At 46.8% G+C, this 13,135-nt stretch overlaps 1 protein-coding gene across 4 annotated transcripts in view; it reads left to right on the top strand.

The window, feature by feature from the left end:
* The window catches only part of TCOF1 (treacle ribosome biogenesis factor 1), a 926,286-nt gene that overhangs the window by 445,520 nt on the left and 467,631 nt on the right, over positions 1-13,135 (top strand). For all 4 annotated transcript variants that reach the window (XM_069654046.1, XM_069654045.1, XM_069654047.1 and 1 more), the window contains exon 10: positions 8,728-8,928. In XM_069654046.1, coding sequence (XP_069510147.1) covers positions 8,728-8,928 — 201 coding nt within the window. The remainder of the gene's footprint in view (positions 1-8,727; positions 8,929-13,135) is intronic.

Below are 13,135 nucleotides of genomic sequence, written 5' to 3'. Positions count from 1 at the left end.
AATGACAATGTTCAGCCGCAGCAAAAGTTGTTGCATGTGAATATTCCCGACAGGCGTGCATGGCAAAGGGTCGATCTGCTGCACATTGCATGGCGCAGTTAAGTTTGTCTAGTAGACACCACACAGCAGGCCACTCCAGTGGCTGAGGTGTAACACTGGCCTTTCAGCTGCAAGAGTCAGGGCGGACAATCATGGATGTAGGAAACGGTGTGGTTATGAATACATTTGAGAATGGACGTGTGGTGCAGGGTGAGTTATTGAGGGTGGAGTGTGTCAATATGAGTTGGGTGGGTGTGCTGCTTGCAGGCTCCATCACACATCAGGGAGAAAGTATTGGTGAGTGTATGGAGTATTAGGTGTGGACAAGCGCATGTCATGGTGTGTGTGGTGCCGATTGCACACCATCACACCACAGGGAAGCACATGATGCTTCCTCCCAAATGTCAAAGCAATCTAAAAGGCCAATTGAACTCTGTAGGCTGCTGCTGGCAGACAGACCGAGGCACACAATGTAGAGTGCCTGGCCCACTGACTAATTTATTTTAAAAGGAATGTGAGCTCTGCAAAGTGCATGCGCTGGGGCACTGCAGACCTTCACTAGTTGCCCTTGAATCACGCTCAGCCCTTGGCTTAGCTCACCCACCTTATATATGCATGTAATCACTATCACACTGATGCTTGCTTGCCAGTGCCAGCAGCAAGCTACACATTTTACAAAAGCACACTATACCAACACATTTGAAAAACCATATGCTGCATCCCCTGAATGCCATTCCCACTGCTCTTAATATTACTCTTCCTGGCATGTCACGTGGTCGCTACCACCTACTCCTGTCCTGTTTTATGTTAAACTGTGTACCTAACCCTGCCAGCCAGCCACTGTGCTCAGCTACTCTGTGTCCATCATGCTCCTCCTCCTCCTGCCTGGCCAGGCGTCTGCATCTCCTGATTCTCGCTGTGCAACTTCTGACCCATACATACTGAGCTGCTGACATTCTTGATATTGTGTTGTCAGTGAATTATGCCAAGTGCTACTTTAGAAGAGTCTTGTTATGAGGGTGTATCCAGACTGGGATGTTCTGGGAGTGGAGACAGGCTTGACATCCTTCCTCTAAAGCACAGGTTTACCATTACCACTCACCTTGCTGGGCTTCTAATTGGGGTAGGTAGGACTCTGGCTGGTCACGGATGAGGGAGTAAGAGGTCTTTTGTGGTGCTGTTGCACTGCGTTGTACGTTGAGACCAAGCTTCAGAAATCTGTGTGCTCCGTCTACTCAAATGAGCTCCAAAATGTATTTAACACACTAATTACTTATCAGTTGTACATGGAAATTAATCCCTCTAGAACATTGTTCATAAAATAGGTGCACAACTATTCTTCACAAATGAAGAAAGCTGCATGCATATATCATTGGTACGCCTATACATTTCAGACATTGTCAGACTGCGCTGCTTGTCACAAAGTTGTGCGCATGGAGCCACTCAGTCACTCTGTCGGGGGGTAAGGGGGGGGGGCAGTCCTTAAACAGTGGAGGGACTCAACATACACAGTGGGTAGTGTCACAGGAAGGAACACACTTAAATAACTTTAGATATAATGCAAAGGTAAAAGGAATTCACTTTTCCTAAAGCACACAGGACAAATTGTGATTTGGCTTTTAGAAAAGTAATCAACATCTAAAAAATAAACAGTGGAGATTTTGCTGGAACGTTGCAGGCAAGTATAAAAGGTGCACACCTTTTATACAAAACAATTTGTATTGAACTATTCTCTGCTGAACATCCCAATATGAGACATTCACATACACATTGTTCATCTAGTGGGAAAGGTCCTCGCTGGAAGCCTGACAACCAGAGTTTAAATCCAGCTAGCATAGCACATGCACTAAACTGAATTCAAACAAAGGCAAACCACCAGTATGTTTTGATTAGTCTTTGGTCTCCATCACCCCTCACTGTTCCATCCACCCTTTAATGTTTTTTCTTGTCCGTGTTCACCTCCCATGCCTGAAGGCATGTGTCTTCAGTCCCTGGGACCCCAACCACACTGTCCAAGACAGTAAATGCATACATATCTTTTAATCAATGTGTTCCTTGCGCATAGGCAATGCCATATTTGTAAAGGAAAAAATTAAGCAGCCAGGGCAGTCGCATGTGTGGGGGCCCCTCTGAGGTGGGCACGTGCCCATTTGCCCACCTATAAAAACATCTGTCCAGTAGCTGCAAGGATTTTGATCACTCTTCCCGGGGGGTGTTTGGATCTTACTTATCACCCCCCTGTACCCTTCCTGGCTTTGGGGGAAAAGGCATCTAGGAATATTAAGTTATTTGGCTAGTTCCTTGTGGCTGAATGCCTGCAGACCTGGAGGAATGGTGATCAAATAGACTGGAGTCATAAAGAGCCCAGAGTTGTGGTTTGCGGTTTCTTGCTAGGCGTTCAGCTTAGTAACATAAGAGTTGAGATGGAGGAAAACTATCGGCCTGCTGTACTTTGTGGTTGAGGCAAGCCAGAACCCCTGTGGTGACGTCCTGCCTAGCAAATTGTTCTGAGTGGTGGGAAGTAATAACATAACTGCCCTACATAACTATGGCACCTGCGTAGCTTATCCTCCTACACTTTCTTCTGAAGGGTCTGTGCCCTATGAAAATGGTCTTTCACGAGGCTTTGTACATTCTCCATATATTCCCGTGTATTATGAACCATGCAGTGAATACTATTCTGTCAACTTCCAGGTCCTTCCTGCTCCTCTCTAATATCCAGCAGATCTGTGGTTCTGGCCATACACCAGCTCAAAAGGAGAGAATGCTGTGGACAATTGAAGTCTTTCGTCACACCAAACCGATCCCCAAGGAATCAAATTGTCCCAGTTCTTCCCATCCTCAGCAACCAACCTTCTGGGGATGCAGAGACTAGTTAAAACTCTCCACCAGCCTGTCTGAGAATGGTATACTGACTCTCTCAGGATCTTAATCTTCATGAGGTCTTTCATTTCGCACATAAGCTCCAATGTGAAACAGTTGCATTTCTCTGCCGGGAAACTAACTGGTGAAAAATGGGATGAGCACCTTGAAAATAAAATAGCCTTGGTGTTGCTCCTGAAGGGAAAAGCCTTTGGTATCTAGTAGTGTAATCCAGGTTTACTTAAATGTTGTTTCCTACCACAAAGGGCTTCACTGGCCGCACAATGTCCATGCCGATTCTGTAGAGGGCGGTCTTCATGATCAGTAGTGATGGGTCTTTTGAAAGATGGGACTCACTACACAGAACTGTTTAACCTGGGCATACACATCGGCCCAGTAGAATCTGTTCAGTATGTTTTTCTGCTTCTCTAGGCCCAGGGGTTCTGCCTTCATGTTAGTGGGCTAACTCACTTACCTCTTTACATAACTGTTTCAGGACCAGAAGCTAGTAATAATACGTACTTACGGCGACTCGGTACAGAAGTTCAGGTCTCTGCTTCAGAAAGCTACGGCAGATATCGCAATCTTCCTCCATGTGCGACGGGTGAAGACAAAGACACTGGGAATGCTCGTCATCCACGAAAACATTCCTCAAAATGCAGCTGGTGCAGAGCTTGAGGAGGGATCCATTCTCTCTCCTCTGACATGGTCCGGCATACGGTGCAGGCCCAATGCCATTCTGGAAACTTTGAAGAGAAACACTTGACTATTCTGCCCTCGAGGGGCGATGAAAGATACCGACAAATGGATCCCCGTTGGTCAGATGAAGAAGCGATACAGCACACAGGCTCGATCGAACAAAAATAGCCTAGCAAAAAAGCATGAAAAATGCAGAAAGCTCTAAGAGCGAAACAGGCGGACTCCCAACACTTGGATGTGTGGTAAAAATCTGAAAATAGCTGCCAGAGGAGGTGCTCAGTGAGAGGGCAGTCATTGGCTGGGGACAGTATGACCCAGAGCTCAGTGATTGGTTTATAGGAGAAAGACAGTTTATAAACGAAAGTGAAACTGGTTTTTCTTTTACTGAGGATTCCCAGCCTGATGGGGAATATTCATGAGCATGTGAATCCATACCAGACCCATACTGGAGAAGTTACTGGTAAGTAACGTATTCTTTCTCTTTCCCTGCCCTGACCCAGGTATACCATAAGTCTCACTAGAAGATTGGTAACCATTACTGTCTGCTTGCTGATTTGCTCAGTGTGATGGCCTAAAGGCAAATGCCTGTCTGATTCCCTTTGTGAATTCTTTCTCTGTCGCCATCAACATCCAATACTGGACCTTGAACTCGCTCTTGACAATGCTCCTCCACGCTCCGCTGCACCATTTTATTTTCCGCCTGATTACTTGGTCCCTCTACTCCTCCCTTGATTCATCCAAACCACCAACATTGACGGGATCAAACTACCCTTTTATCCTCCATCTCCAATGCTTCCCACGGGCAAACCCATGGCTTCCTTTTCCCCAGGAGTCTGGTTAAAACCAACAAAGCACACCTAATGGCCCTTAAGTCCCACCCACTTTTTGTTTGCGCCCCACTGGATTTTTTAAATAGCCTTTTCTCAATGGTACTCCTACACCCCACATCTCTGCCAGAACTGGATCTGGGCAATCCTGTTGTAGACCTGAGAGGGGTACCTCGCCCCTCTTGACATGGTCCAGTCCTACCTGGGATATTTGATAGTCCGTCCTTCATCAGAGGCGGGGTGTGGGAGTTGGGAGGACCCCCAGTCTCTGTACCTTCTACCTGTCCCTGGCTGCAATTGGCAAGACCCTGGGTCACAGACATGATGGCGATTGGCCTGGGGAACCAGGTGGGCACCAGGACAAATGAGTTGCAGGGTCGGAGGCTTTGAGTATAAAGGGAAGCCCGCGGGAGAAAGGGCACAGGTGCTTGGGAGGCTGTTCACCGAGGACCCGGGCGCTTGGGCAGCTGTCTTGCCGTCTGCTGTTTGGCCCCGCCTCCCTGCAGGACATAAGCTGTGGCTGTAGCCCGTGAGGGTGGAAGCCCGCGGGAGAAAGGGCGCAGGTATTCGCTCCCGCTTGGGTGTTTGCGCCCAGCTAGCCTGGAGCACCCAACACCTTGCATCGGGTCCCAACACCCGGCACAATGACCGGCGCTGAAGCCTATTGTACTGCGTGCACGAGGTGAGGTGAGATTATCCATTACTTTTGGATTTTGACCCCCAAAGCCTCCCTCATTGCACGATGGTTGGCCTCCCAGGGGGTGCTTGCTGTGGAATCCACAGTGCCACGGAAGGGGGGGGCCCCCCCTCTCATCCCCTTTTACCCCCCTCCACCTTTCAAAATCCACCCTTTTATCCACCCTTTTATCCAGCATACAAGGCCCTTTGGCCCCTGTGGAGCACCGAAAACGGATCATGGGGAGAAGACTAGGAGGGCTTGCCACACAAGGCACCAGGGGTCACGCAGTGTACAGAAGCCTGTACTGGGAGTCCACATGTGAATGGAGGGCCCACCCGACCATTTATGCCCAGTGGTCGAGGCCTTACATCCAAGCTACCCTGCACCCTTCTACCAAGCATCTACAGCCCTTCTGCGGTCCTCTGGGATCACTTGTAGTTTTGTGTCTTCTCCTCGCGTCATTCCTCCGCAGCCAAGCCAATTTTTGGATGAACATGTGCCCTCGGTTAACCTCTTAACCCCTGGAGGGGGCCTTGACCGTGTAGCTACCACCATTCTTCTGGATACTCTGGCCACTGGATGTGAGAGGATTTCATTGGGCATTTCCAAGCTGCCTACAGGGCACGCCGTATGGGCCCCACCGTTGGCCTTATCCCAGGGGCTGGAACCTCCCTCCCCACCCACCCTCTGGTCTGAACCCTGTCATATCAGTCCTGCAGTCGACAGTGGTTTTCCCAGAATCCCACCCACTGTCTGCCTCTGCTCCTCTGGACCTCTGGACCGTGGGCAAGAGGGTGAAACCTAGCCCCCCCTTCCTGCAATGGGAGAAAGCCCACGTCTGATGCCCCTATGGGGGTTCGCTACTTTTTACGGTTCAGCCCTCTCTGGGCTCCTGACCCGCCAGCCCCACTTTCTACTGTGTGTTGATCTGCCTAGCTGTCCCTGTCAACTCCTGCTCTCCAAGCTGGTGGAGATCAAAAACCACCTACTGGTTCGGACCAAGGAGGTGCTGGGAGTCGGGGGAGGGTGGTGCAGGGAGGAGGGGCCTCAGCAGGGACAGGGCCCGGGGGTCTGAACCCAGTCTCTAACAAAGGGTTGTATTCCTCATACCCCTGCCCGCCGCCTACCCCCGTGGATAAGATCCCCCCATTCTAAAAGGAGCCAATTAGGGGTGGCCCATCCCCCAGTGCCACCCCCTCGGAGGGAGCCTTATGGGTCTACAGCTATCGAGCCACCACCAATACAGAATTCTGCTGGGAGAGTCCAGCATAACATGCACTCTGTGGGGAGGGGGACTGTGTGTCAATCCTTGGGCGGGGAAGGTCTACGCCTGGGCACCCTGTCCGTCAAGACCATAGCAGAACACGGTGTTCCTTGAGGTAGTCCCTAAACTACCCATGGATAAGAGAACCAAGAGACGCCCTGCGGAACAAATGTCTTCACTGGTTACGGGCTGTAGGGGAGTGTGGGTTTGTGTCAACGGGCTCTTTGTTAGAGTGCACTAGACTGTCCAAATATGCAGCTAAAACGGACGTTGTCAGACTGGTCTTTGGGGACGCAGATTTGGCAAGGGAGGTTTTGGAAAAATGCAATGGCCTAGGGCGTCCGTGGGAATCTGGCATCATGGTCCGCTCTACTCTCATCCCTGTTGGTGTGAGATCCATGGGTGACCCCTCAAGCAACAGCCGACTGCCTTGGGCCCGAGGCAGTTTGGGAGATGGGAGGGTCAAGGGGACAGCGGTTCCTGATTATTGGTTAAAAGATCTGTCGGGTAGCACTCTAGACGGGGTGCAGCCTTTTACTGTTGCTTGGCCTTTTGCTGTTGCTTGGATATGTTTTTCTTTTTTTGCCTTGTTTAGTGTAATTATATTTTAGCAGTGTATTATTAGGATGTACTTTGATGGCCTTTTCAGACCGAATGAAGTAGTTTGACTGAATAAAGGTGGACACAGGAAACTGGGCAGCATGGGTTGTCCGGATGAGGTCAAGGAAGGTGGACAGACTAGGCAGAGGAAGGATGGTGCATGTAGGAAAACTGTAGTGAGCCTGTGCAAAGTGAGTTATAGGTTGATGAGCGAAAATAGTACTTGGGTTTGAGAGCACATGTATGATCAGTAAGTTGAGTGTTGGAGACTAAATGGGATTGTAGAGAATTGAGCGAGGCTGATTTAGGAAAAGGTGAATTAGAAAGTGCAAGGAGGGCGAGTGGAAGGAGGGGTGTAGTGTGGAGAGTAATAGGAGGGAGGGAGTAATGGAGGGTAGTCGGAGTACAAGGCGAGACAGTGGGGGAGCATAGAGTAATACTCTCATCTCCCCTCAGTCGCTGCCTGGAGAGGGCCTATAGGTTTCAAATGAATAGTACTAAATACATTAGAGTTAACAGCCTTTGTTTTCATAGGCTTCCATGGCAAAATGGCTAATCTTTAATTTCTGAATCATCTTCATTATAAGGGTGTCTTTCTCCAAGGGCTATTCATGCTCCTGCTGTCGGGACTCAGGCCACATCTGAAGCATTCCATAGGGGAAATGTGTATTGGGAAGTTCTAGCAAAAGCTGCCACATGGGCCTACCACCAACGGTTTTACAAACATTACTGCATGGACACGAGCACCTGAGCAGAGGCTAGATTTGGACAAGTTGTCCCCAGAGTCTTTTTTTTCATTTCATTTCTTCATAGGAGCAGGCAAGTTACTTGCCATAGTAACAACTCTACTGAGTCCATAGAAACCTTTCCTCCATATGACCTCCCTTCGTATCCCCTGAAAAGGAGTTGACCCATCTATCGTGTGGCTGGCGAGGAGATTGGTGGGCATTGCCAGGGACCAGAGACAGTGCACTGGACGTGTGTGGGCTCTGTCTAACATTCTAACATTGACATTTTTAATTATGTGATGGGTATTTGCTGTCAGGATTTTTCTGAAAAATATTAATTGAAAAAACGAATTGAAAAATAAAGGTGGGAGTTAGGGGACAAAGAGGGTTAGGGATAGGCATTAAATAAGGAAGGGGCACCCCCAAATATAAACATTTCAATTAGTTTGGGGGAATACAAATTCTCTTTTCCAAATATAATAGCCAGGTAATTAAGTTGGTTGACCAGTTGACATGGACTCTTATCACCACCATGACAATTATGAAGTAAGAATCTTACACCCGACGGATGGGCGAGCTTCAAGCCCCTCATCCATAATCTTTGTGTCAGATCTGGGTTGATCAAATCTTTCAGATTCAATAAACTCACTAATGGGGGGGGGGAAGACAAAATGTAAAAGTTTTTTTGCTGGTCTGTCCATTCCTGCTTTTTCTGGAGAAAAGTCTGCTTCCATACACCTCACTGGGATATTTTATTAAATGCCACTACAGCATTCTTTGTTTTGAACATGTATAAACCATTTATTTATAGGGGAGTGTGGGCAGCGCGCCTCATGCTCATAACCAGCATTTTATCTCTAATTTACTCAGTTATCCAGTGACCAAATGGATTGGAGCCGTATTTAGTTCATGCAGGAAATTAAATGGGGTTCTGAGCCATGTTCCTTTTGGAGTTAATAGCATTTGCATTTGAACAGAGCTGAATTATGTCACACTTCCTCACTGAATTTTTATCTCGTTATGTATTAGGCACAATCTGCTGCTAAAGCAAAAACAGTAAAGGCGGTTACAGGCAACCTGACATTAAGCAGTGCCAAAGCAGCTTCTGTGACTTCCAAACTAGTGTCACTTACACCAGGGAGACCAGGGGCAAAGACTGCTGTAATAGCAACAAAGCCAGAAGAGAGCTCTGGGAGCAGTGAGACATCGGACAGTGAGGATGAGGCACCGGTATGTTGCATATTTTGTTTTTGTGCTTCTGTTGCTCCCATTCCAAGCTTATTTCTCTAACATAAATGATGGTCTGGTGTCCATACCACTTTCTGTGATTGGATCACTCCTGCGCTGTGGTAATGGTATAAATGCTTATGTTAATTAAGTATTCAAGTTCTTTCCTCTGGCATGTTACTAATGCTGTCTAATGCAAGCATTCTCAATCTAGCAGGATGTAAAACAGTTTCTCAACATTCTAAATGAGTAAAGGTTTGATCATCTTACACCTGTACCCATTAGTTTAGTGTCCACTGAGCACTGATCCAATGGTTTTTGCATTGAGTTGGTAATGCAGTCCCTTGTTGTGCATACTTTGCAATGTCTTTGGGTTCACAAATCACATCTGTTTGGAAAGCCTTTTACTTTGTGTGCATGACTGTGATGATTTGGGTGATGGCCAAGGTTCTATGGTGGGAGGGCCTGTTTTAATTTTTCCTGACCTCTGTACCAACCCTTCTGAGTCTGAATTCAGACTCCTTCTGGACACTAATCTCTGATGTGCCCTTAAGACACCCTTTGGTCTCTCTGGGTTAGTGTTTTTCAACTTTATATCTCACACTGCAAGCTATTTTGTCTCTTGGTGCTGCCCTTTGCAAAGGTTACAGGAGCTCCAAAAAGGGGGTGGAAATGTTAGGTGTAATAATGAGAGCGGTATTGGCAAAGGGAATAAAAGAAATGGCATCCACTAAAGGGTAGAGAATTAGAAAAGAAGGATTTTGAAGGGGGGCTTTAAAGGTAAGGTATTGAACTAATTTTGGTTGGTGGCAGATTTAGTTTGTGGAGGCTCTAGGCGACCACTTCTGTCCTAAAACTCAATGTTGGGTGTTGGTGCTCAATCTTGTTACATTATGTGAAAGAGAATTTGATTATGCCATGTATGGGCACAGCTTCAGCCTGCTTATGCGGTACATGGACATCGGAAGCCAAGACCAAATCTGTTGGGTGCTTGAATTATGCGCTGAGCAGAGTCCACTTATGAGTGTTGGGATGCTTTAGTGTATTGCACACCAGTGATCAGGCTGCCTACAAATGTTGCAACAAATGTATCATCTTGATTGGAAGTGAGTTTCAGCTTTGTTTCCACTATTCTTATTTAACTTGAAAGAATTTTCCATTACTATTTCTAACCTTGACAAGTGCAGAAGCTTGGAAAGCTCATGAAGAAGCCTTCCTTCTATAACCTGCTAACATTCATCAGTCGGCATAGCTCTGCTAGTGTCTATGGATACCAGACTTCATGCGAGACCGGAGGTAAAAGACAGATTGGTGCTCCAAGGTCTCCATAAAGATTTGAGTGTTTCTTTGAAGTTGGGTGCACTACAACAACCTTAACCTCCTGGCAATAGGAACCCAACCTTTGGTATAAGCCTGTACTACACAAGTTGGTAGCGTGATTGCGAAGCCAGGCTTATCTCAAGAGGGGTCAATGTGAGCAGTAGGGGAGTTGCACAGAGATTCAGAGTGACAAGTAGCCAAAAACTTACACACAAGGTTTCTTGATTAAACAATTATTAATTTAATAGTTTGAATAAGCCGTCTTCAGAAGGGGCACTCAATAGTAACCCACAAATAAACTCCAAAATACACACACTCAGTTTCTCTAAATCAGCAAATACCCATTTGGGATGGCACACACGCTTCCTACACCCTCAGGTGACTTAAATAGCTAGGACACTGTGGACATTAATATATCACTTTTGCATTTAGAGCAATACTTGGGACTATGTCAAAGAAAAGAGTTATTCGAATAAAACAAGATCACACAAATCTTCTGAGGCAGTTAAGTACTTTTGGAACCCCCAGTGCAGAGCAAGTTAACCCTTTCCTGGAAGGAAGGTAGAACTATACAATCAGAAGAGAAAAGAGTCATTCAGGGAGCCAGGTCCAGGCCAAAGTCAATTGGACAAAAGTCTAGGTGAGCTGAAGCACTTCTTGTAGGTAAGTAAAAATCTTGCACAATGTTTTAGAAGTCTTTGTAGAAAAAGTAGAATCAATGTAGGGCCACAAGCTGGGAGTTTTGTGAGAAGTAGAAGATGCAAGCAACTCTACAAAGGCAACCAAGACAAGTTTCAACTGAGAAAAAGTATGGCTACAAGACAAGAGGCAAGTTCTCCTAGACTGGACAGTCCCTTTTGGTTAGAAGAAATGGTTCAAGTTGGCTTCTGTTCCTGTGCTCCAGTCGTGGGGACAAGAGGGAGGACTTCTGGGGACTCCTGCAATGGGACGGTTGGCGACAGAAAAGGACAAATTTCTATTCAGCGCACTTCGTAGTTTCAGCTCCTCGCGTCTCAACAAATAGCACCACAGCAGACTCTCGGATACCACTTTGGACTTTCCTTGCATCTGGGGGTCCAGCACTCTGTTGAGGTGGCTCAGGCTTGGTCAGTCCTGCTTACTTGGAGTCCGGAGGATCTTCCAGCAGCTCGGGTCCAACTTAAAAGTGATGTATGCCAATATGGTGTTCCTCTCCCTGGGACACTTTGGTTCCTGCAGAAGCAAGGAAGTACAGCCAGCTCCGAGAGGATGTCCAGACGAGTTTACTTTGGAGTTGATTGGTCCCACCAACTCGGGGGTTTGGGGGGGCGGGTGGGGGTGCTGGGCTTCTCTAGTCGAGACGAATTTGGAGCTTCAGCGCAGTAGCAGGGCTTCACCGGGCACACCAACGGTCCAGGAGTTGCAGCAGACGTCTCTTCCAAGTTCTTATTCGGATTCCTTTGGCCAGTGGACGACTCTGCCTTCTAATCCAAAAAGCCTCCTCTTTTATGCAGGTTTCTCACATTCTTTCCAGCCTAGCTGTGAATCACACAGCAGGGTGGCTGTCCTTGCCAGACAGCCAGCCGGCCAATCACTTTTGGGTGCACTCCTGTAAACCAGGGGATTAAGCACGGAGTTTCGGGCACCTCACTCACTTCCTGCTACACCTACTGGAGCCAGAGGCGGGCTTCACTCGTGAATCCCGCCAAAGACAAAATGAACAAAGGGACCAAACCTGGTTTGGCACGCAGAGTAAATGTAAAGGACCTTTCCAACAAGAAATGATGAAAAAAGACCAGGGCCATTTTGACAAAATGGGCACCCATGGGTTCTTTACCAAGGCTGCAATTGCAGCCCATGGTAAAAACACACCATGGTAGTTAAAAATAAACCACTTCCACCAGACATTAATTGTAGAAAGGGAAACAAAATTGTTATGTGAGAAACTAGACAAAGGGGAAACTAAGTAACCCCGCCAGCACCCTATTGTAAAATGGTGTGTGCTGGGGCTAGGAAGTTATAAATGTAAGTAGTCCATTTCACTTCACTGCTCTTGTAAACAGTAGTCCATCCAAGAGAATGTATTTAAACCTTTGGGAAATCGGAAAGATTTCCCTGTGTCGCTGCAGTGAAGGTGCTGTGTCGCAATGTAAAGATGATGCCTATGGAATTTGTCAGACTCCACAACCAAAAAGAAACTGAGTCCAAATCACATTAAAACACATGAGAGAATGGGGGGAAAAAAGGGCCTTACACTCTTCAGGTGAAAAATTAAGTCCTAAAATCCAGCAAAGTTGTTGAGGGGTCAAAGGTAGAGAGGAATTAGCAATTTTTTGATGAATTCTCCCGAACACCGGGCTCAAAATGAGATGTTGTGGTACAAATATTTTACTTCCTTTTTTGTAATCTGCACTTCTTTGCACCACTATATTCATGGACAAGATGTATTTTTACCTCCAAGGTTTGTTATTCGATCATAAGGTAGTATAACTAGAACACCTTCCTGAGGCACTGCTCTATGGCACTACTAATCTTAACATATCCATGAAGCTGTGTAGGTGAAAGCATGGCGCAGTGTAAGGAAGAAAGTCCTCTTTTGGCACATTTTTGTGTATTAACTCCACTTTTTTTCCTGGCCTGTTATGATCCATTTTTCTTGATGTTAACGCAGTGTCATCTCAGTTGGTCCTGAATTCTGCTTTGTATTGTACGGTAAAACGAGAGGCTGGAGAATTACCGGGATGTGTTGTCCCATCTAATGTCTTTGAACGGAGGAAAAAGTTTGGGCTGGGTAGTCATAACAAAAATACCCTGCATGCACCTGAGGCAATGGAATTTTGGAATACCCCTCTTCTCACAACGCTATGTTAACAGCTTGAAAGAATCTTCTTAAAACAGACCAAGGGCACAA

This window comes from Ambystoma mexicanum, chromosome 3q (genome assembly GCF_040938575.1).
Source record: "Ambystoma mexicanum isolate Mex_15411 chromosome 3q, UKY_AmexF1_1, whole genome shotgun sequence".
In the NCBI taxonomy this organism is placed as follows: domain Eukaryota; kingdom Metazoa; phylum Chordata; class Amphibia; order Caudata; family Ambystomatidae; genus Ambystoma; species Ambystoma mexicanum.
The sequence above is the reverse complement of the archived record's forward strand: the minus strand, read 5'-3'. Positions and strand labels throughout refer to the sequence as shown.